The following is a 24,315-nucleotide window of genomic DNA, read 5'->3' as shown; positions in this document are numbered from 1 at the left end:
CTAGACTGTAACTGATCAGTTGCACACCCATTTTTTTTCTCATTACCCACCTCCAAGACTCCACATGAGCTTTCCCCCAAGTCAAATCACTTCAATTAATTAACAGCTACTGGCCACCCATCCTTGGGACCCCAGGATTTCTTTTTGCACCTCATACTTGCTAAGCCAATGTCTGAGAACCTCAACATAAAAACACCAAGCTGGCCAAGCCCCTTAGAGATGCACATTTTCGATGCACTGCTTGACATTTTCTCAGCAAGATTAGAAAAAAAAAAAATTGGTTTTCTGCCCCTCTCAAGCCCTGTCTCTGAAGAGCAGCATGTGCCTGCCAGAGACGAGAAGGACTGATATCTTGAGACATTTAGAGATGTCTGTGCGTGTGTGTGAGAGAGAGCAGGCCAAGCTTTGCCCTGGTGAGGCAGTGCCCTGCCCCCAAACCCCCCGGCCTCTATTCCAGCCCTGCATTGGCACAGAAGGGGCAGGGCTCCACTCTGCCTAACCCAGCTCCTGCATGGCCAAATGACCAGAAGTCCCACCTCGGGGCAGAGCCCATGAAGGCCCTGGGGCTTTTAAGGCTGAGCACGAGTGCAGCACGTCTTGACCCTACCTTCCTTTTGAAGTTTGTATCTGAACACTGCTGGAACGCAGGCATTGGTAGCTGTGTGTGCTTTTCTGTATCTTCTCTGTCCTTCACTCCTTCTTCTAATTCCCTCTTCTAGGACCATTTACAGTAACTTAATAGAACGTGTTTAAAGTGTGGTAAGTTTGATGGGCTAAATTAATGCAGTGAGAAATGCTTTATATTGATCAGATGTTGTACTAGGTCTTTAGCCAAGGTTTCCAGCTTTTTCAAAAGTTTGCCAGCAAACTTCTGTGTTATTTTGACCTCTTGAGATTATCTGGTCTGTATTTCTCCCATGTGTCTAACCCAGAGTACAGGAACCATTATAAACACTTTCAAAAGTCTCATCGAGAGAGTTGACTGGGGATCCAACATATCTTTCTCTTCCACGCCTCAGAAGCTCTTGGGAGCTGTCCTTGCTCACGAGAGGGGCAATTAGCTCTGAGACAAAAGCTGGGTAAGATAAAGAGAGCTCCTTTACCTCATATCCTCCCCCAGTGTTTTGCCACCTTAGCCACTCTTTCTCACAAGTGATGAGAAAGACAGTTTGCAAATACACATTCTTGACACAGGACTAAAAAAAAAGTAAGTTGTATTTGAACACATTCATGCATAGTATCTACTTATTTTTTACTGAAATTTCTGCCTTGTGACAATACAGTGAGCAGCCAACTCTGAAACAAGAACTGAGGCAGTTGTTCAAAATCCATCATGAAGGGGAAAAAAAAAAAAAAAATCTCGGAAATACCACTCTGAGCCCAGATCTTCGGAGTAGAACATTCAGTAGGCAAAACTTTTCATAGTGCATTTGCAGAATCAGGTTTTGGGACAGCAACCACGGCTATGTCACTCATTTTGGTCGTCCAGTATCATGGTAGGAAGGGCCCCAAAACGAACTAGATGAAGGGCATGAAGGAGACGATTTATCATTTAATTTCTGGAACAGAAGAAAAATTACCAGGAAGTCTGTTCAATTTTTCTACGTGTAGCCTAAGCAGTGTCCATCGCAGAAGTCTGGAGGAAATTATACGCTTACTTTTTTTAAAAATTATTTTTATCTACTCCTTGCAGTGAATGTAATTCACAAAATAGCTACAGGACTCTGATTTCTTAAGGAGAGGAGTTGAATTGACTCTGGCTTTTCATCTTCTTTTTTTTGTTTTGTTTTGTTTTTTTGGAGAAGGAAGAGGAGAAAAATATTTCAGGTAACCCATAGAGGAAAGCCAGCATGGTCTCAGACAGGCAGCTGCTATGCCACTATGTTGTTCTTGATACGATCTTACCCTCCAAGTACCATGGAAACTAAATTCCAAGGTAATGCTTACAAATCTCATAAAATGCGTTTTAAAAAAACCAACTCCCTTTAGTAATTTAGCATAGTTTTCAGTTTAACTAGCAAGCTTTCAGTCTCAGCTGGTGAGTGTTACAGCCTGAGAGGCGAGATAACAAGCAGCCTGCCCAGAATGTGCTTGAAAAGACATGAATCTTTAATTAGCAAAGTGTGGCTAAGTTTTAATGCATCAGCTGAGTTGCACAGCGCATGCTCTGAGTTTGATCCAGGGCCTCTCCTTGTGGGAGTCAAGGGCTTAGAAGGGATTTGGTTTGTATTTTCCAGAGACTGTGAACCTTAAGATCATCTCAAGATTAATTCTGCAGCAATTCACAAGACAAAACTCTTATCTCCAGATACTTTAAACAGATCCCAAAGGGACCAGAATTAATCCTTGATCAGCTGTGAGCACAGATGCTCTGTATAAAAGCATATTTCTGTGAGCAGCTCCTTTCTCAGCAGAGAGGACACTCTCTTGTGCCCTAGCAAGTGTGCAGCAGCCAGGGGATGCCAGAGGGACGAGGTGGAGATTCAGAGGAATTCCCAGCAGCAATAAGCCCTCAGCCAGCAGCACACCACTCACCTCACCAGCTGGCAGAAGCCATCAAAAACGCATCCCACTGCTGAGTCCTGAAATCCTCGGTGAGTGCAAGAGTGAAGCATCTATTTTGCAACAGTAACACAGGCACCCAAACAAGGGTGACATTACAGACCAGGCTGCCAGCTTGAGCTAAAACTAGGGTCTTGCAGCACACCCACCATACTTACCAATAACATAGGAGAGGATTAGATTCCACCCTGTGATGAAGGCCCACAGCTCACCCACAGTCACGTAGCTGTAGAGATAAGCTGATCCCGTCTTAGGAACTCGAGCACCGAATTCTCCATAGCAGAGTCCGGCCAGCACTGAGGCCAAGGCGGCAATCAAGAAGGAGATAACGATGGCAGGTCCTGCATTTTCCCGTGCCACAGCTCCAGCCAGTACATAGACACCTGCACCCAAAGTGCTGCCTACACCCAGAGCCACCAAGTCAAATGTGTTAAGGCATCGCGAGAGGCGACTGTCTTCTCGAGTGCAGTCCACATTTTTCCGACGAAGAAGCTGGTTTCCAAAATTGGTAATTTTTTGACACTCCATCTTCCTGTTTGGGCCTGCAAGAAAGATGCTGCCATCATTATCCAGACCACAATACCCTCCTGCATCAGCATCACTGCACAGGTATAATACTACAGCCCTGTTACATTTCAGCAAATGAAATGTTCCCATTTTCCACCTTTTTACAGGGTGAAATGTCTCCTTTGGCATTTTATCCAGACCTGTCATGGAGAATTAAAATAAAAAACCATTTTCTGCTTCCAACTCTCAGTCACGCAAACTTTGTGCAATCCAGGCAGAGAGGAAATACTTCAGTCCAGCTCCCACCCTGCTCCATTATCACAGCTCACTAGTAAACTAAAAAATGCAAATTTTGTCTTTCAGATTTCAGAGGGGTTTTCCTGTTCTGGGCAAGAGAGTACTTTAAAAGTGAATGTCCCAGATGCCCCACTTACCACACTGGCTCATAATGCAGAGAGCTTGTGGAATGCCCAAACCCTGTACTAATGGGATGAATTTAAACCAGAGGACCTTGCAGGGGTGTATGTAACACATCCCGACCTGATGAATTCTCAGCCTGAGGGAACAGCTACTCCAGGACAACCTCCTCTGTAAGATGTGTTGTGCAGACACCAGATTTTCTCTGCTTTGCTCTACAAATCTACAGGCTGTGTGGCCACAGCCTACAAGGATGAACCTCATCTTCCATCTCAGATTGCATCCTCTAGCTCCAACAGCCTCACCCTGGTACTCGCACTGCACCATTAAGCCTGGCTTTAAAAATAGTTCTTCATTAATTATGGAAAAGGGAAGAGGTTATTCTATTTAAATGCAATGCTGGATTGAGGCATAACTCTTTCCATCAGTACACATTGCACACGGACATCAATACTATGCTGAGAATAACGTGCAGGCAAAAAATACTCCTAAATGCAATTTACAGTACAGTTCATTGAGACTGGTACTTTATCAGCTCCAGCTAAAACCTAGTGTAAAAGGTGGGAAAATACATGCTAAGAAACTTAATTGAGGCAACTGTTAAATCCATGCTTCAATTTTGTCACTGCAGCATCAACTACAAAACCAAAAATCCTCTTCACTTTTCCAAGACAACGATCCAAAGTCCTGGCTTAAATCCCTTTCTCTTGGCTTTACACTAACTCCCCTACTATGAGAAAGTAATTACAACTGCAGGAACTAGGGCTGAGGATTTACAAAACCCACTGTGTCAGGAACTGTACCCCACCAACAGCTCTCAAACATGCTCCCAACAGACATGGATTTAGACAAATAAAGAAAGGCAGGTTTTAGGCCAATACGACAGAAATCTTGTTTCATTAACTATGGGAGTTCCCAACATACATGATAGGAAGATAGAACACTCTAGTTCTGTCTAGAACAGAGTGTTCTATCTTCCTATCTTCTCCCTTCAGCAGGAAGATAGACCTAAGTCTTTACCTGTCACCCTGAAAACTCAGTTTTCTGAGCTTGCTGACATAGATTTTCCCAGAACAGTAACTGTAAACATAGATATGTACACATTCTTTCTGATACACATCTTTTGATGGCCATGTCTCACGGCCAGTGCGGTTGGGAAGGTGTTATCCTGACTATCCAATCCCTGGCCGTGGTCAGAAACCTATAAATTCTGAGAAGAAATAAAGTTCGCTCTTCCTTTCACCACACCTCGAGCTGTGTTCATGTAACCTATTCATGTCCAACAGCAACATTTACCTAAATGCATTCATATGTCAAATTGCTCACTCAGTCTCCTTCCCACCTGAACCTTACCCAAGTCCATGTCAGGATTGCTTTTGGCTGGACAACTGCCCACCTCCCTAAAGCTGGGACAGGGCAGTCACAAACTCTGAAGTGGGTGAAATGGACAAGAAGACTGTGGCACTGGAGTACCTCCTATGAATTCTGTTGTTTTCTAGGACGCTACCTAACAACAATGGTAGACCTCTTACTTCTTGCACAGCCACCTACCTTAACAAAACCTGGTATCCTGTAAAACAAACATAACTTAGCAGTTTTAATTCTGCACTGAAAATGAAGGGGTAACTGGTCCCCAATTCCCTGCCTTGTCACAGACACACACATCATGACAAATCACTTCCTTGGCAAAAACAGGGTTGGCAAGGGGCAATGTCCCCAGGAGAGGAACAGAGCCTTGGTGCAGAGATGGAGGACCAGGGTGAGAACTTGGCAAGGTCCTAGGGGGCAGGGGGACATACAATTTAGTCACTATAAAAATTACCTAGTAAATTATTTCAAGTTTACATATCACTCAAGAGTATCCCAGAAGAAAAATATTTCAAAGCAATATCACTTGGAAGCTCCTTTGGGCCTATCTACAGGTGCTCACAGCTGTACTATGGCCATCAAGAATAAAGCAGAACTGTTTTTTATGGATAATTTGCTTAGAAGAGGGGCTATTTAATTATGACAGCCCTGGAAATTAAGACCAACATCCTGCAATTGGCTTAATGCCAGCAGAGTGCTCTTCTAGATGAATTCCAGATCAAGGTATCAACTCCCTCTTTCCCAAAAAGCATCTCAAAGTCCGAGTATCTCTGTTGTGAATAGAATACTTCCTACATCCTGCAAGTAACAAACGGGGAGCCTGCAATGCAGCCACGTTCTGTGGCCCTCACACACAGCACTATCATTCATCTCACAGGCCACTGATCACCTTCCTAAACATCTCTTACATGTTTTCTTTGCTTTTGAAACAGCAGGTATCAAAGCAACCTTTCACTTTCAATTATATTCACTGTTTCTTGACAAAGAGACCTTCAATGAAGACAGGTGGGATTTTTTTCAGGAGAACAATCTTTTGGTTTAGCAGGATGCTGTACAGAGTCATTACACCTCTGCCCAAAACCTTCTGTGTATCATTTGTTATCTTTGCAAGTGTATCAAAGGGTGATTTTGGCAGAGATTATGATTTTTCCCCTCCTTAGAAGTTGGATCCAGCTGTGATTTTGCCTTCTCAAACAGTCATCCTTGACTTTGAAGTGACCCTTTGTTCTGGGCTGGTTCCACTTCCAACCTCACTTGAAAAGATGAGCCTTTTTTTTTTAATGCACAGTCAGTATTCCTGTGGCATAATGAAGACCTGATAACATAAAACAATATAAATTATTCCATAAATGTTACCAGATGGTACCTAGCCACCTTCAAGACGAGGAAACGTCAATCAGAATGAATATAGATTATATTAGTTTTGTTCTGCAAATGCCTAGCTCTCACCCCTGCCTTAGCTCTGGTTTCTCCAGTGAGAAACACTGAGCTGCAAGTCCCAGACACTCAGACCCTGTGTAGGAAATGGCTTCACCCCCAAGGCTTTGGGTATCTCCATGTTTTGGCTGAAGCAGAGGTCTTTGGGAGCGGTGGGAAGCAAGGACACACCCAGGTAGCCTAGCAGGGTGGACCCTGAGCCAGGGGCCACATCCTTGGGTGAATCCTGTCCCACTAAAGTTGATGGCAAAGCTCCCACCAACTTCAATAGTCCAACTGCTACTGGTGTTTTATTTACAGTGCATTTTATGTTTATTACTTTTGTTCCCTGTCCAACTTTTTGTGTCTTGACTCTATTGTATTTTCAAATAAAATAATATATTCTTCCTCCTTTTATCTAATGGTTAACATACCTATTATATCAGGTTGATAGATTTCCTTCCCCAATCCTCAAAACAAACCCATAAGAAAATAAGCAATCTGCCATGTGGTTGACAGCAAAAAAGTAAACCATAATAAACATCTGTCCAGCTAAACATAAAACACCATGTGTAAAAATAAGCTGACAGGACACCATTTTACATAAGCAATACTATCACTTCCTCAGCAATTACAAGTTGTTTCAACTTCTGAAATGCCACTCCTTACCTATTTCAAGGCATTGCTGCTCCTGAGAGTTTTCTTCTCCAATTTGCAGAAGAACATAAAACTAAAGCTGATTAAGCAGAACAAGGAGTTTTCTACTAAGGAAAGAAGAAAACCTAAGCCTAACCTTGCTGCATGTCCAACAAAGTCCCCAGACATCTCCTTGGAAGGCGAGTGAGCTGAAATTCTCATTCAGCATTGTCCCACATATGTTTATATCCATTTTGAAACACATGGAAATGTCTACTGCCATCAGTACCCTTCTCTCACAACAGTTATGTCCTGTGGACAATCTGACATTTGTTGAAGACCAAAAGGATGCTGAGGAAAAATATGCCCCATACAGCTGTATAATCACTGCTACAAGTCTGCAGAACAAAGAGCTTGTGGAACAAAGAGCTTGTGCTCACACCATGCTGCTACATTTGACAATGTGGAATGGTTTTCACCCTGTATTTTTAGTTCAAACATGGTCCCCAAACAAGCACGTAGTGATGATGCCAAGCAGTTGATCAACACATAGCTATCAACCCCCTTGGGAGCCCTTTTCAAAAGACTGATTTTGCTGCTTCCATCCCCATGGCAGCATCATTCACATGGAAGTCCTACAGAGGAAAAGAGATGGAAAACTTCAATTCCTACTACTGCTATTAGCATTACAGGTATTTTGGGGGTGTCAGATTTGACTGCTGACTCCTAAATGCAAAAGGTCATAAAGTAAGGGACCAAACTAGATCTCCTGAATGTTTTCTGAAGCATTATTCAGAAAACCAAGTTACCCAGGCACATCAGTCCTGGGTGTGATCCATTCCAGTATAAAGTGAGCATTGTGTAAGAGATATGTCATTCCAAAATGTCTTGCCTTAAAAAACTCCAATGTTTTATGTTACTCTGCAACAAGCAACAGAGCAGAGTCAAGATGGCTACAAAAGACACTGAACCTTCCCAACAGGTATTTGAGCACCCCTCTCTAGACTTTTAGAAGCAAAGGATGTGGCATCACACCCTAAGTTGCATCTGGCTGTGTCCCTGAAGCGGCTCCAAGTGTCCTCATCAGCTGTGCTGCAGAAGGCAGGCAGTTTAGAGAAGATACACTTGGGACTAATGCTGAGGACCAGCTCAGAGACTTTGACTGTAGCCATTTGCAGATGCAGCCACCAGGAAAAAGGCCAGTGAAAGAAAAGGCATGACCAAGCATTATGCAAAGCTGGAGGTTATCTCACTATAGCAGCAGCAATGGCAAGGAGTCCAGGTCAAAAGCCACCAAAGCAGCTGCAATTCTTTGCATTTGTTTCATTTTGTGTGAAGAGATGCCGTCCTACTGAAGTATTTTAACCAGAAAATGAAGGTATTGTCTATGTGCTGTTAAACTGCTCCCTGCTTGTTTATCATTATTTTTTTTAGTATGTGTGAAAATGTATGCATATACCTCAATATACGTTAATCTAGATTACATTTGAGTGTATATACTTATCTATATATGGACATTAATGTTAAATTCTTTGCCAATTTTGTCATTAAAAATCATGATCAGCCATTTGCTACTCAGAAGGAAGGGAACCAGGTAGTTGAATACAAACAACACACTAAACAAAGATACGGGCACACACAGGTGTGGGTGTGCAGTGTACACAAACCTCAATCTTATTCACCTGCTTAAAGGCACACTGCCTATCAGAAGGGGATCATATTACTCTCCTTTGCTGACCAGATCCTTTAACACCACAAGGGAGGTGGTGCTTAGGGACCAGCCCGCTGTCACGGACAGCTGAGCATGCTGCAGGTTTCTATTCCTCCATCCCCTGAGTATTAGGATCATTTTCAAAGCAGCATGGCCCACTCCTCCCCAGCTGTCTCACAGACCTGGAGGATTTATTTCATTGGAAAAGGTGCAGTGAGGTGCTCTTTATAATCGCTATACCACACACTGACCAGCAGTCAGTTACTGAAAGGTGACCACCAAGTCCCAGAGGACATGAAGAAGGTGCTCAATTACTGCCACAGGAAACATCAGGGTGCTGCAGCTCACTCAATTGCTTTCCAAAATGTCATGGCTACTGGCTGTACCAAAGTCAGAAAATCCTCTCATCCCAGGGCAACTTCCAAGGTGGCAAAGACCATCCTTTTCCACAAGTTCAGACAGGAATTCTCAACTTCTCCATAATTTCAAAACAGGCAAGCGTCAGCGTTTTGTCTCAATACCTGCAGGAGAGTCGATCAGGGTTATTTGTGACAATACAAAAAATCCATTTTGAAACGAGCAGTCATTTTTGACCAAAGTAAAGAAGGGAGGTTCCTGCTGTGGAAGTCATGAAAAGAGTACTTCAGATATCCAGAATACAAGCTTCAAAATCTCCAAAATGGAAATTGTAATGCCCTTTCTTCTGCACAAAGCTCTAGCTGTGATTATCATCAAATGTGGCACTCAGTAAGCCATTCAACAGGGAAAAGGTTGGATAGACACTAGTTCCCACCATATCATGCTTAATTCGCAGTTGGGAATTTGATGTTACAATCACTTTCCAGCTGCGGGCACAATGAAAGGTTGGGACAAGGTACAATATCAGATCTCTTCCACCCAAGTGCTGCAAAAACAGGTTAGAGAAATAGCTTTTGGACTCCAACTGGATATAGTGTACCCTGCCTCAAAACAGGGAGAACAGGTGCAGCCAGACAATATGTTTGTTTTGGCAGGGTTAAATCATGAAATCAGATCTTCCTCTCCCCAGCCTACTGCCTATCAACCCATAGCTGTACCAGAATAATCACCTGGGGAATCATGCTGAAAACCACCACCACTGAAACAAACTCAACACTGTGACTACAGGGGAGGAGGGAGAGGGGAAAGGGCAGAGGGGAGAGGGATGTGACACTTTCCAGGATAGATTCCCATCTGAGAAGCACCATCCAATGAAAGGTTCCTACAGCAACCTCAGCCGTTTTAGCCAACACCTCAAATTTCAGCTGGTGAGGATCCTGTCAGCTCAAAACAGCACCCAGATGTTTTGAGGAGGACACCAGTCCATTTGCCATCCACAGCTCCTGAGAAATAAAAAAGTTAAGGAAATGTCTTCCTGCCTAGCCATTAAAGCCATCACACCTCTCTAATTATATGAATCACTATTTTCTGATGAAAAAGCATCTAATTGAAAAGTCTCCCACCAGCTCTGGTACCGTCTCCTCAAATAGTTCCTCAGCATGACTTCAAATTACACCTTGCAAGAAAATTGCTTGATTTAACTCCCTCAATTTGTCCTAACACCAAAGGGGATCTCCACTGATAATTAAACTTCCCAAATGAAAGCCTGAATGACTGGCAGGGATTCACTTGAAAAAACCCATCATCCATAAACTGCCAGGGACTCAGCCTCGGTATTGACCAGAAAAAAATTAATGCCTTGGGAAACAATATTAAATAAGTGATCTTCTGTCTCCTTAAACCCTGATAAAACGAATGCTTAGCCAAAAGCCCTGGCCATGTCATTCAGCATAAACCAGTTATGATCCTTGGACAATGGTGCTTGGAAGAAGGTGGGAAATGTCCCTCGGGATAAGGAAGTAAGTTAGACAGCAGCAGAAGTTGGTTTGTTATTAAAACAATAGTGAGGAAACAAACAAAACTTTAAGAGCCCCAACTTTCATGCAGAACAAAAAGTATCCTGCACAGACATGGGACACATCCAATCAGACTGACAGAAGAAAGGAAGAAGACTTCCCCAAACACCATTATTTCACCAGGATGAAGGGCACAGCTCAGCTGGGACTTTCAGGTGCAGACAAGGGGCAGATCAAAGTGGGTATAAATAATTGGACCTTGCTACATCCCTGAGCAGCAGGGAGCAAGTGGAGGCCTGCAGGTAGGTCATGGAGAACAGTGGCGACTCCAGCTGGAGGCAGGACCATGGGGCAGCTGCAGATCCTGGTCACCCTTGCCAAGCAACCCATGAGCATCCTGCCTGACTGACGGGCTGGACCACAGACCTGTAGCCACCCCTGTGGATCAGCATGTCTGCAGATCAGATGTTTCTCAAACAGGCATGCTCCCAGCACTGCTGCACCAATTAAAAAATAGTCCCCATTAAAAAAAATGCTGTCCCAATTAAAAGCTTCCTCCATTATTATAAAGGGTACTTTGCTGGGAAAGCAGAAGCGTTGTTTCTGTGAATGAGCTGGAAGAGTTTAAATAGCTTTTTCAGAGAAAACGCTCTGTAACAAACCTCAGAGGAACTGCTCACATAAGGGAGAATTCAGCCTGTGCTGGACACATACTCATTCAGGGAGGAAGGGGAACAGAAACTGTATGTGGTCAAGTCATGGGGCTCCTTGCCTCCTGCAGGAGATTGCAGGTGTCTGAGGAAGGTTTTGCTATCCCCTAGGTAACTGTGTATGCAAATTAATCATTCAGAGTCAGGATGGATGGGGCTTTGAATAACCCCATGGCAGGTGATTGGACTGCATGGAACTTCAAAGGTTCCTTCCAATCCCAAACCACTCTAGGATTCTGTGAAAATCCAAAATATGCTACATTACTCCTTTATGCTTCTGCAATCAAAACAAAGTCATTAGCAAAGTAATTAGAGCACATTTTTGTTCATTTAGGAGTTTCTCCACTGGTTTGCAGGCCATTCAAGGGCTTGCCCCATGCAGAATTCTAAGTGAGATTCTGCCAGCCCTGCACTCTGGTGTGGCTGTTGGAGAGACACTCAACACAGTGGAATAATTAAGCTTCCCTTTTCTGAAGAAACTGAAGTTAATTTCTCATTGAACAAACCAGCTGAATTAAAAAATATATTACAATCTTCTGAGGGCTCTTGCATGACTGCAGACTTAATGCTAAAGCTTTAGCGACTATGATTTACACCATACAAAAAAGACTGTGAAAGGAGTTAAAATGTTTGCTTTTAGATTCAGTTTTCCCACATTCCAGCCACAATTCAAGGGCTGGGGAGGGATCAGCTCCTTCCAAACATCACATGTTCATCATTGCAGGCACAGACAAGTACTTCACAACCCTTGGCTAGTGTGTGCAGTCACATCCTCTCCTGCAGCAGAGAGGCTGCTGCGTGCCTGCAGTTTCAGGGGTGGCTCTTCCATGTAATACCCACCATAAAGTTCTTCAGAAACACCTTCCCCTGATAGACAGTGCCCTAATGCACACTGGAATGAAAGCAATGACTGAATCCTACCATCTGATCCAACTAGTACTGCCCATTGATCAGACCTACCCCACTGACCAGTCACTCAGTGTTGAAGGAGACAACAGCGCAGGACTTGGATGAGTCACCAATGACTCAGCTGCCTTGGAACAGCATGAGAAGCTCACACACTAGGAAGCCATATATGAGGCAGCCTGGGTAGCCCCATCGAAGGCAGAGGAGCATGATAAGCACCAATGGTGTGGTCACACTCCCAGTGTAACTGGAATATGGCAATGTTCCAGCTTGTTGGGCCAATAAATGACTCCCCTTCCCCACCAGTCCATGACACGTGCCTCACCAGGGACCATCGTTTTGGGATGAGAATTGGTTGCACAGGCTGGTCACAGAGCCTGGCTGCCAGGACTATAGGATATGCCTACATCAGTGTAGCCTAGACATACACATACAGAAAAATGGGAGCTGAGGATGGTGCAAGGAGGTGGAGCAGATGAGATAAAGCAGGGGGCTATGTGGAAAAAAATTCAGTCTTGTAAGTGTTTTGCAAATTATCCCACAAGCCATCACTGCAAAGACTTCACAGCTCCTAAACTGATGGATTTACAACAAAATGCCTCGGAAAACTGCACCCATTTTAGGCATTTAAGTCTAAATTAAGTACAGAGCACAGCAAATCATACAAGCATGATGTCTGATTAGTATGTCAGTGGGGTAACCAACCATTCCAGTTTTCACACACAGGTATCACAGCCTAGTTTTGATATATTCTGCTTAAATAAATCTCACCAGAAAAGAGCTAGAACACTGACATAGAATTGAATTTCACAGTGAGGTAGATAAGGAGGATTTTCTGCTTTGGGTAAACGCTCTTTTCTTAGGCACACATTCACGACTCAGCTCTCTCCTGCTCCAGGACAGGAGAGCTGTTTAAGTAGAGTTTTGCCTCCACCTAATCCAACCGTAAGTGGCTGCAAGGCTGCTGATAGGGAAGGACTGGGGAAAAGAGGCATCCAAACACATCCCATCTCATATTTATCTCAGAACTTCTATCAAAACCATGACAAAAGACTTCCTGCTGCTTTTTCGGATCAAAGCAAGACTTGCTGAAGTTTGTGGGATTTTAAGGAGTTTTTTTCCCTCAAAAAGCGAAAATGACACTAATCAGCCAAACTGTGAGGCAGATCACAAGCCACATGTATCACATCTCACTGCTGCCAATGTCAGGCAGAAGGAACCTGCACAACCTCAACACAGGGCTCCACACTGGCCAGCCCCAAGAGGGATTTGGGCAGAAAGCTTCTGGATGTGATATGTGAAGGAGAAGTGACAGCATGGACAATACAGTGATACCAATGATACCTGAACCTAGCCATGAGGCCACTGCAAAATGTGCATTTTTTGCGTCTGTGTGGCAGAAAACCAGGTCTTGCAACCCACGTCTCTCCATGATAAAAGCTTGTTAAGGCTCCCTTGGAAGCACAAGTCAACTTAGGGAAATAATTAATTCCCATGAGCAAAAAAACAGATTTGTCATCTACTTTTTATTGTCAATTCCATCAGCATAGTAGCTATCCAATCCACAGACTAAAATCTTACTCAGTTTTCTGAATGTATTGGAATTGCCACCTGCACCTCCCTGCCCTTCATGCGGAAGCCTGGTCTGCCCCAAAAAGTGTTCCTGCAACCCAGTGACAGCGATAAGTGAAGCCACCCAGCACATAGTCCTGTCAAGGGAAGTTATACTGCTATGCTTAAAAATAATTGTGTCTCTATCAGCAAAATACAGTGCTTGGAGTAAGTATACACTTTTTACTGGGAGAAAAATTACTAATATCATCCAGTCTGCTCAATTTTTTAAAACATTATCATATTTTTCCACATCATCATTCTGGCATCAAAGGAAATCATTCCTAATTATGTTTATGGGACTGGGGGAATACATAGAGAGACCTAGATATGACAGTCTTGGAGAAGTATGGTGAAATTTATAATGCAACACCTCTCAGAACACGTACAGTGCCATCTCTCCCCGTGTCTCTTACCTGCAACAAGAAACTTTGAAGTATAATAAAGTTCTGCCACTGCAAGGTGGTTTAAGTGACAGCAAGAAGGAAACAAACAACTGGCTGTAAATATTCTGCTTGGCTCCCCTGTGCTGGGTCTTGCAAAAGAAAATAGGTGGTTTGAAAGCAAAGTAAGTGAAACAAATGATAATTACCATTTCCCCAAGGGTCTGAATAGGAGCATGAAAAGCAAAGCACTGCTGGTGTGTTTTTGATGGTGCCCTACACCATGCTGTTCTGCTCTCCAGGTACCCCCTTCGAAGCAAAAAACAGGTTCAAAAGTGCTCTAACATCTGCCATGGTTTATCTGCAGCAGCCAAAGCACAACAGCAAGGCTTCATCACTTGTATAAGTTGTTTCTTTTTAATCATCCTTGTGTTTCTTCACATGCCAACCAGGTTATGAGGGGCAGGATTCCTCTTGACTAGCTTCAGCCCACTCCAAAGCAGATATGGAGACTTAGGGTATCATCTCACCCCCCTCTGTAACCAACAGGATATAACAGGCACCTCCAGACATGAACTTTTCCCTTCGGTACAAAAGATGGGAGCTATGGTCCTACAGAATTACCTGCTCTCCCTAGCTACTGCAGTACTCTAGCAAACATCTACAAAAACTCCAGCAGACAGATGCACAACACAGAATACAGGACTGCACCTAGATCCAGCTGAAGCAACCTTGACGAATTTTAACTGGTCTTTCTGTGGACACTTATTAAGCGGTGAAAGCCTTTGAACAGTCTTAGGGGTTTTAACAACTCAGATATGCACTTTTCTCACAAGAGCAACAACTCCTCCTTATTCTTCCTATCCTCAAAAATAATAGTGTTTTCTGATGAAAACCTCGGATTTCAGGGCTGTCCAAGCACTGATCCTGGCACTTCCAGAGCAAGCATAAACATTTTGCTTCAGCTCTTCTCCAGTTACTTAGCTGTTACACTTTTCACTGTATTGCTTGTGTTGGTACCTTTCCTGAACTTTAAAGCTGCTAGCAGCCAAATTTCTGTTCCTGGCTCCCAGAAGTTCTCACTTCCAAAATCCCAACAAACACCCATTGTTTTTCTCCTCCAAGATGTAGCACCTCCACCCTAATCCATCAGTCAGCTGATGACTTCTGGGTGTTGTACCTTCATTTTGCTTGCGGTGTCAGAACATTTTGCTCCTTTTTCCAGCCAACTGCACAGTCAGAACAGTCATGCCTAATGTACCTTTAGTCAGCACGGACAGACAGGCAATGGTACAGCACTTCTGCACTTCAACCTAGATCAGCCAAGCGCTGTATTCTTCTCAATGGCCTTCTCTCAGCTTTTGGAAGCTACAAGCACACAAACCAGCCTGTCCCTGCAATGTGAGACAAAGAGCAAGAGTCTTCACATCACATGTGTTACAGGTCACTCTGTTTTGTGAACTTTTTCAAGGGAGAAAAACAAATACAGTGGCATGCAGAAGCATCCATTGCTTGGGATTATCTCACATGGGTCATCAACCACCTGCCAGGCAGCGTGCAACCTGTGAAGTTTAACCAGCAACCTAATAATAAAAGACTATATTCTGGTTACTTCAGATAACCAATTCCCTCTGGAATATTTTCTAAAGATAAAACACATTATTTACTTTGTTAGCTGAAACTGCATTATAAAGGGGTCCCTTCAAAACAACCTAGTTCTACAAACTCAACAATGCATTTTTGCCAACTAGTTTAAGAATTTGTCACCAAGCTATTCTTCAGCTTAAGGAAAGAGTTCATTTATTAAATCACAGTAATTACTTGTACAGCATTTACTCCTGCTGCATACACATCCAAATAAATCTCCTACATCAGCATTCCCAAATGAAGGATGGGGAAATAACAGGTAATGAGAAAAAAGTAGGATACAGAACATCCACCCTGGGTTACTAACTCTGGGTCAGAATTGACTGCAGCCAACCCTAACCAACTCTGCCCAAAGCACTCAAGTAGCTCTCCACACCTTGCAGCCTCATGGTGCTGATGGTCAGTAGCACTAGTTTCTCCACATACAGAGTTAAGTCAGCAGCACTTCATAGCTCATCCTTCAGGAGCAGCAAAAGGGCTGTGTCACATCCCCATCTGCCTTTGTCACCAAGATGGTAGAGCCAATAAATCCCATAAGGATCAACCCAACACCTACCCAGCACATCTGCAGACAAAGTAACTCACTCTTTTAACTTTCTGTCCCACTCTATATAGGTCAAGAGAAGATCATTAAACTTACCACTTTGTTTTCTACTGACTTAAAGCTGGGATACTATTGGAAGTGACATTTCTGAAAGGCTACCGAAGTCTCATTAACCTGTCCTTAAGGCTGAGGAACTTGCTAGATCAAGAGTGAACTAAAGGTAGTGGAGGCAGTAATTACAGTAAGACCCCTGCCCTCTTTCACTCAAACCATATTTCTCTCTTTCGTCTTTCCCATCTGCTTTTTCCTCTTTTTCCACCACTCCTTTCTTCCCCTCCCTCTTTCACACACCAGGCAGGCAACTGTGCTCAAGACCAGCTGGATTGGAACTCGCTCCTGTCATCTCAGAGTCATCCTATTGTTAAGGTTGGAAAAGGACTCCAAGACGACCATATCCAACCATTTATGTGTCACACAACTTAAAGCAGAAACACAGAGCTCAGGCACACCAGCATGAGAATAAACACTACCTGCCATATGGCAACAGATTACACAGGAAAAAGGAGGGGGAAAAAAAAGGGAAAGAAGAAGGAAAAGCAAAGGGAGTGACAAATCTTTCAACAATACACCTTGGAACTGGTTTCTCCAGAAACTAGTTAAAGAGTTACTAGCTTCCTCTTCTTTGAGCCAATTCCTTCTGTTTAGAAAAAAATATTGCAATATATTCCATGAGGAGGCAAGAGCATATTGCGTCTCACCCATACTCACAACTGAACTGCCTGAATTAGAAGCCTAGTAGGCCTCAGGTTTCTGTTACAGCCCACTCAAAACAAGAAGTGCCTTCTGCACACACCTCCTCACTGTTAAGCACAGCCCTACAAGCAGCAAGGCTCAAAATTTTACAAATACCACCGAAGTGGCCTAAGCCAGGGACTAAACACCCATTTGTTCCCCTGCCCAAGAAAGCGTTTTATTTCAAAGCCAGTGTGACCATCTAAAGCACGCGTGTGATGGAGTACAGTCAAGGTCTGACCCTGTCAGATCGCTCAAAATGCAAGGTACTTGAAGTACTTATATGCAAAGTAACTTTCAAAGCTTGCTCCTGCTTTCTGCCAGGGTCAGCACTTGCAGCTATGAGCCTGTGCCATTACACAGTCTTTTACCTCATATGGAACGCTTGTCCAAAAATCATGTCAGATGGCCACTGAAGGCAACAGAAGTCCACAGAGTACCTGACCAGAAAGATAAATTTCTGCCTGTTCTTTCCAAGCTTTCATTGTATTTGCCTATAACTTGGACACATCAGACAGTCAAGCATCAGTGAGTGAACAAATGGTTTCAAGAGACATTGCCGTGCCACTGCAGAGGGTCCCATGTGCCACCTGCATTGCCATCTGTGACCACCACGTTTTCACCACTCACCCATGGCTTAGCAGAGTCCACAGAGATGGGCAAAGGGAGGCAGGGTATGGTACCCACTAGTTCAGCTGATGTTTGGCTCACCATGCTGTTATTGCTCAAGCACAAAGTAACGTTCGCAAATGACCACAGGCAAGTGGCAAAACCACTGGGCTAAGAGCCAGCTAACTCATGAACCTTCAGCACCATAATCGCCTTGGCTCTTCTGCCCCATCTGCAGCCACTGCAGAGCTGCAACTGCCTTTCTGTCACAAGTCTATACAGCACCTACAAAAACACCACCTTACTCCAAACCTAAGGTCTTCCAGCAGCTGATAACAGAACTAACTAGCAATTCGCTATGGAGTCTCAATCCTCCTCTCCAGCCTTAGCGACTGACAAATTTCCTCATCAGGATTTTTAGTGGGTGCCCCATGCTCCACCCCATCTGCCACCCACATTCACACATACATGTGCAAAAAAAAGATGAGACCCATCTGTTAACCAGGACAGCTGCTTGCAAAACGCTGACAAGCCAAATGAAGATAATTCCGTCCTGGTCACAGGAGCAGCAGGTTCGGGAGCTCCAGACTGCAAGTCCGGCACTCAGTAAATTCTCAGCCTCTTTTGCAGCCTGACGAAGGAAGCAAAGCACAACACGGCAGTCCCTCGGGAGCAACCCTGGACATGGAAAGGCCGTCAGGGACACGGCCCAGGGTCTCTGCTCGGCACTTGGGCCTTCACCTCCAGCACAACATGTTCCCTGCGGCGCTGCTCGTACCGCAGAGAAGACAAGCAAAAAATGGGATTAGCTCGGGAACAGGCACATATGGATGTATGCTACCCAACCCTGCCCTGGCCTTCTCCATCCCTGGCAGAGGGCAGGGGGCGGTTCCGCGGGGGCACACGCTCCGGCAGCGCCAAGCAAGGCCCTTCCCGCCGGCATCCCGGGGGCGGCAGAGGGGCCGCGACACGGCCCCGGCAGCCGGGGGTGAGGGTCGGGCGAGGGGAAGGGAGGGCAGGGCAGGGCAGGGGAGCGCTCCGGCAGGGACGTGCGGCGGGGGCCCGCAGGGGCGGCAGCGGGCCGGGAGCGCGCAGCGCCCGCCGCACCGCACAAAATGGACGCACCGCGTGGGGCCCCCGCCCGCTCCCTCCCAGACTCACCCAGCCAGGGGGCTCGGGCAAGCGGCGAGGCAGCGCAGCGGCGGCCCACAGCTCCCCGCTGCCGCTTTAGATCTGCGGCGCCGGCCCGCCCGCGCGGCCCTAGCTCCCAATGAATGGAAGGCGCTTCTCACGTGATGCGGGGCTGGGCCGGGGGCGGCGGGAGGCTGGGGCGGGAATGCCTGAAGTGCAGACCCCGGCAGGGAGCGCATGGCTGACGGGGAGCACACGTGGAGGAGAGGGCACCTCCACCGGGCAAAGAAGGGGCTTCACAGGCCGGCCACCTGCAAACGCCTGAAGCCGCTCGTTCGGCGTGGACTGAAGAGTTCCTCGGTTTCTCTTTTTCTCCTCACGCTCCCTGGGAGTGAAGATTGAAGGTTTGGGTTGGGCAAAATCATCCATTCAGCTGTAACGCACACCTTGCTCTGAGAGCTGATGCATGGTTGAGAAGAACATGGTTGAGCAAGAGATGCCAGCGTGAAATGGGTGCAGTGGATAATCATAGGATGGTAAGGGTTGGGAATGGACCTTAAAGATCATCCAGTCCAAAACTCTCCTGCTGTGGGCAGGGGCATCTTCCACTTGACCAGGTTGCTCAAGGCATTATCCAGTCTGTCCATAAACATTGCCAGGGTGGGGGCATCCACAGCCTCCCTGGGAAACCTCTTCCAATGTTTCACCACCCTCACAGTAAAAGATTTCCTAGTATCTAACCTAAGTTCCTCCCTTTTCTTCTTGTCTGTGAAAAACAAGGTTCACATATTTTTATAGAATTTAAAAGTTTAATAAAAAGACAATTAGGAGATAAATATAAAGTAAAGTATACAGATACAGCCGGGTGTCTCTGCATTCAGCCAAGAGAGCACACCTTACTAATAAAGGATTGTCCCTTAAAAACAGAATCCTACTGCATATTCATAAATTCTCATACATGATTCAAACATTCTTCTTAAGTTTTGGATGTTTCTTTGTTTAGTTTTTGACTCGTCCCCTTCTCAATAAATCAATCTTCTTGGCTCCACCAAGTTTTACATTCTCTGATAACAGAAATGCAATAAATTCCTCCCCCAGAGCTCTGGTCACTGCTGTCCTCATCTGGACAAGATAATCTAAGAATGGAGGGGGGTCTCTGACCATCTTTTTCAGTCTTTGGGTTATACAAACAAAAGTAGTTTTTGTTTTAGTACTATGCCATAGCTCAACATATATGTATATTATACTACTATTTCTAAGTTTCATCAATAACAGAAATAGAAGGAACTATATTAATATAACAAAGTTTTCTAACCTTATACATATAACATTCATTTTAATATATGCGAAAAGTCAGCAATATAATATGTACCTATAACATTGTCATAACACTACAGCTCCTGAGGATGAGTCCCTTTCCAGCTTCCCTGTAGGCGCCCCTAAGATACTGTAAGGCTGCTATGAGGTCTCCACACAACCTTTTCTCCAGGCTGAACAGTCCCTGATAAGAACAGCAGAACAGCATTTTACTCACTTGATAAGGATAAGGGAAAACATTTTACTTCTTACCAAGGACAGAAGAACAGAACAGCACAGTCTTGGAGAAGTAAAGATGTAACTTAGGCAAACAGAAGTCATTCAAAACGCAAGCAGGACACCAGCTCAGCTCTGCAAGGCTGAAAAAGTAGAAGTGAAACAATGATACTGTACTTAATCAAAAGCAGGGGTCAAAGTACAGCCCCCTAAAAAGGACACTGCACTTTGGTGATGGACCCCAAAGAACCATAGAAGGACTTTGATACAGGATACAACTGTGCAAAATAAAGTCAAGGAAGCGGAGAGAGACAATGAATATGTAATCATTTATGATAAAAAACTGTACACCTGACACTTGGGGCATCAATTAGAGGAAATAGCTTCCAAATGCTAAGCATGCTATAATAAAGAATACCTGCTATCTATTCAGAACTGTTCCGAACTGTGCTAGAAAGTTTCTATCTGGCTAATTTTGGTATCACCACAACTCTCTCTATCTGTCTTCACAGGAGAGGTGTTCCAGTCCTCTTATCAACTTTGTCATCACCCTTTCAACTTGCTCCAACAGTTCCATGTCCTTTTTGTGTTGGAGACACCAGAACAGTACACAGTATTCCATGTGGGGTCTGACAAGAGCAGAGTAGAGGGGGAGAATCATCCTCAGCCTGCTGGCCATGCTGCATTTGATGCAGCCCAGGATTCAATACTGGTAGACACTGGTGGGCTTGGATTAGGCTTTTGATGTTACCTCCCATGAAGCACCATGCTCCCAGTCTGGAAAATACACTGTTGATGAAACTTCCACGGCTGACCCCAAAGCTACAGCAAACAGCCCAAAAGAGCTGTGGATGTTGGAAGAACAGCATGGTATCTGTGCCGTGCTCGACAAGATCCCATTTCCATTACAATTCATAACAGACCACTATGGGAAAACTGTCCAGTGTGCTGCAGGATGAGACAGCATCTGAACCTGAAGCTTGAAGAAATGTCAAGATTCAAACTGTGAATAAATAAAGTGGAATTCTAGAAAGGAGGAGAATGATGGTTAAGGAAAGAAAACTAAATAAGCAGTGAAGAACATCTGGCTGACCAATTCAAATTGCGTCAGAGGAGGTTTAGATTGGGTATCAAGAAAGACTCCTTCACCAAAAGGGTTGTCAAGCATTGGAACAGGCAGTCCAGGGAAGTGGTGGAGTCATTCCTGAAGGTATTTAAAAGATGTGTAGGGACACTGAGGGCTTAGTGGTGGACTTGGCAGTGCTGGGTTAATGTTTGGACTTGATGATCTTTTGCAACCTAAATGACTCTGTTTAGAAAGAGATTGGGAGATTACAGTGAATCCCAAAAGCCATGTGAGACTGCTGCATGGGACAAATGGTACTAATGAAATAAAATATGCTACCCAAAAGAACTATCTTTCTAGTAGAGCACCTTAATTGAAACATATGTTGTACACAGAAAGTAATTATGAAGCTGTAATCAATAGTGCTGAAACTTTAACACAGTCCTTATTTTGACATTTAACCATAAAGAAATACATCTACTTGGCGGAATCATGAAAAAAATACTGGTAGGAACCACATTCATTAAATAAAAGTGTAAGGATTTTTTTTCTTTTTTAGGGCAAAGGTAGAGCAGTAGAACAGTCCTTCAGTGATTAAGAGGCAAAGGCATAAACACTAAAGAAAGAAAGAAGGAAATTGTTTAATGTCATTTACTTACCCACTGGAGAGGCTGGAGGACATTTTGGGGGTAAACATTCACAAAAACCCCTAAAACAATGTTTTGCTGCTGTGTTTCTTCATCAGCTGCTCCACGTGAGATCAACAACTATACCTGTCATGTTGCCATCTGCTTCTGCCTATCACTTCCATAGAGCCCTGGTTCATCTCCTGTGTTATTAATAGATGTGGTTGCATAAATAGGGGGAGCAGTGGTCTGAGATAATGGCTCCTAAAATTGTTCTGGAAGAAAAAAACTAACCATCTTTTATGCCAAGCTGAAGTACCCAAGAACACCGAGTACCAATTAATAGGGAAAAAAACCCAAGCAAACAATTGTTCTGAAATTTCTCTTATTTTTGCTAGAATTAAACTCTGCGTTCAAAAATCATTTGTTGCACCTTAATCCTTCCTTGACCTCAAGCCAGTCAGCTTGTTCTAGTTCATTTCAATCTGTGGAACCCATCCATACCAACTAACAGTATCTCAAATAATCCTTAGACACGAGCTGTTAGCACAAGCCTGTGGCCACTCCCTGTTTACATGCAAGCACCCTATTTTGGAGGGTAAGAGGATACAGTAGTATGGGCATTAACCCATTTTCTGTCTTCAGCAAGCTTAGTAGACTAACAAAAAAGCAGCCAGTACAGCTGTTTGTGGAACAGTGCTTTGGGACATGCCCTATGTTTAACTACCAAACACAGATGTGAGCTGGATGTGTGAAACTAAGTGTGAGATTAATACTGCCTTGTCTACAATAAGGACATGATAGATAAGGCAGTGAGGAGGGCACAGCTGCTTTGACTTAAGGAGTTCAATGTTTCCTGCAAAACTGATCAAGCCAAATGTGAAAATGTAACAAAATGTGTAAATGGAGAAAGGCAGCATTTGGCTACCAGTTTAACCAAAAACAGTTATCCAGTGGTTAATGGCCTCTAACAGGACATGTCTGAGGTTATCCAAGATGTCCTAACAACATCTGAATCATTTGTATCATCCCAGTCTCAGAAGGTAGACTTGTGTTACTAATGAAGGTGGGCTTGTTCTCTGTCTTTGAGGGTACGTGGCACAGCACAGCTTATATCCATACAACAAAACCCTCTTCTCCAAAACAACTCCACAGCAGGGTGACCACCTCCAAACAGCTCACTGGGAAGAAGAATCTGATGCTATCCCATAAACTGTGCACAGGCATTTCCTGGGAGAGAGTTGTCTTGACCATACCTGCAGCAGAAACTGCACCATGGGCAGTTGAGGACTGGTACACCATCCTGAGCCCTCACTATCCTTTATTTGCTGGTGATACATGATACAGGTGTAGCCAGGGAGGCTGGAGCTTTGCTGTGAACTTAGAACCAGACAAGATGGTTTTGGACAGGTGACTTTGGCATTTCCTCATGAGCAGCCCAGACACCACACCAGTTATTGTAGATTTTAGCCCCCAGAACATGATTCGTTTACTTGCCAGAAGAATAAGACATCTTCCTCAGAAGATTTTGTTCCCAGAGCTAAATTAACTTCCTGGCATTACAAGCCTGGTACCCCCCACTAGGTCTGGCCCTTGATGATCCGAAGAATGATCCAAATGTTGTGTTTGATCTCAGACTCTGTACACAGCAGCTCCACTTCCTCCTTTTTAAATTTTGTTTCTATTTATACAGTTAACGAACTTTTCCGCATTCATCTTCATTTTCATCATTCATCAGTTTTTGACCTTCAAAACATAGCTGCTAGATCTGTTCCCATAGATTGTTTACATCTAGCATCCTTTCTTGAACAGTCAATTATCCAGGTAACTCTGGAGAATGTCTCTGCTAGTTTTCCCTTTGTTTAACATGCAAATTCCAGAAAGATTTTCTACCTCTGTTGTAAAATCTCATACGCCCTCATATGCAACCCCAGAGCTTGTCAAATTGATTAACTCCAGTCACTACTTTTCCTAAATTTCTTGATGTTTTCCCTGTGGAAAAACAAACAAACAAACCCCAGAAAAATATTTTTTAACTTCTTCCCTATTCCATTGAAATGCTATCAACATTCTAATCCTTTTTTTTTTTTTTTTTACTGTAACTAGCTGTTATATAATATGTTTACTACCAAAACTACATCCCAAAAACTACATCTTTTTTTGTTTGTGTATACACAAGTATAATACCACATCCCTTTATTCTTGAGCTTGCACCTCTGACTCACACTGAGCTGTTGCCCATCATGAACCCCAGATCCCTCTCTGC

The 24,315-nt window shown here is 44.0% G+C and overlaps 1 protein-coding gene across 2 annotated transcripts in view; it reads right to left on the bottom strand.

The window, feature by feature from the left end:
- The window catches only part of SLC7A1 (solute carrier family 7 member 1), a 42,563-nt gene extending 23,595 nt beyond the window's left edge, over nucleotides 1-18,968 (bottom strand). Inside the window, exons 1-2 of one of the 2 annotated variants that reach the window (XM_058826215.1) lie at nucleotides 18,855-18,968; nucleotides 2,721-3,104 (exon numbers count right to left, since the gene is read on the bottom strand). In XM_058826215.1, coding sequence (XP_058682198.1) covers nucleotides 2,721-3,090 — 370 coding nt within the window. In that variant the 5' untranslated portion in view covers nucleotides 3,091-3,104; nucleotides 18,855-18,968. Of the gene's footprint in view, nucleotides 1-2,720; nucleotides 3,105-3,503; nucleotides 3,520-18,854 lie in introns of those variants that run through there. The other variant, XM_058826207.1, reaches the window with a different exon arrangement.
- Nucleotides 18,969-24,315: the final 5,347 nt, after the last annotated feature.

Source organism: Poecile atricapillus, chromosome 1, assembly GCF_030490865.1.
Source record: "Poecile atricapillus isolate bPoeAtr1 chromosome 1, bPoeAtr1.hap1, whole genome shotgun sequence".
Lineage (NCBI taxonomy): Eukaryota > Metazoa > Chordata > Aves > Passeriformes > Paridae > Poecile > Poecile atricapillus.
The sequence above is the reverse complement of the archived record's forward strand: the minus strand, read 5'-3'. Positions and strand labels throughout refer to the sequence as shown.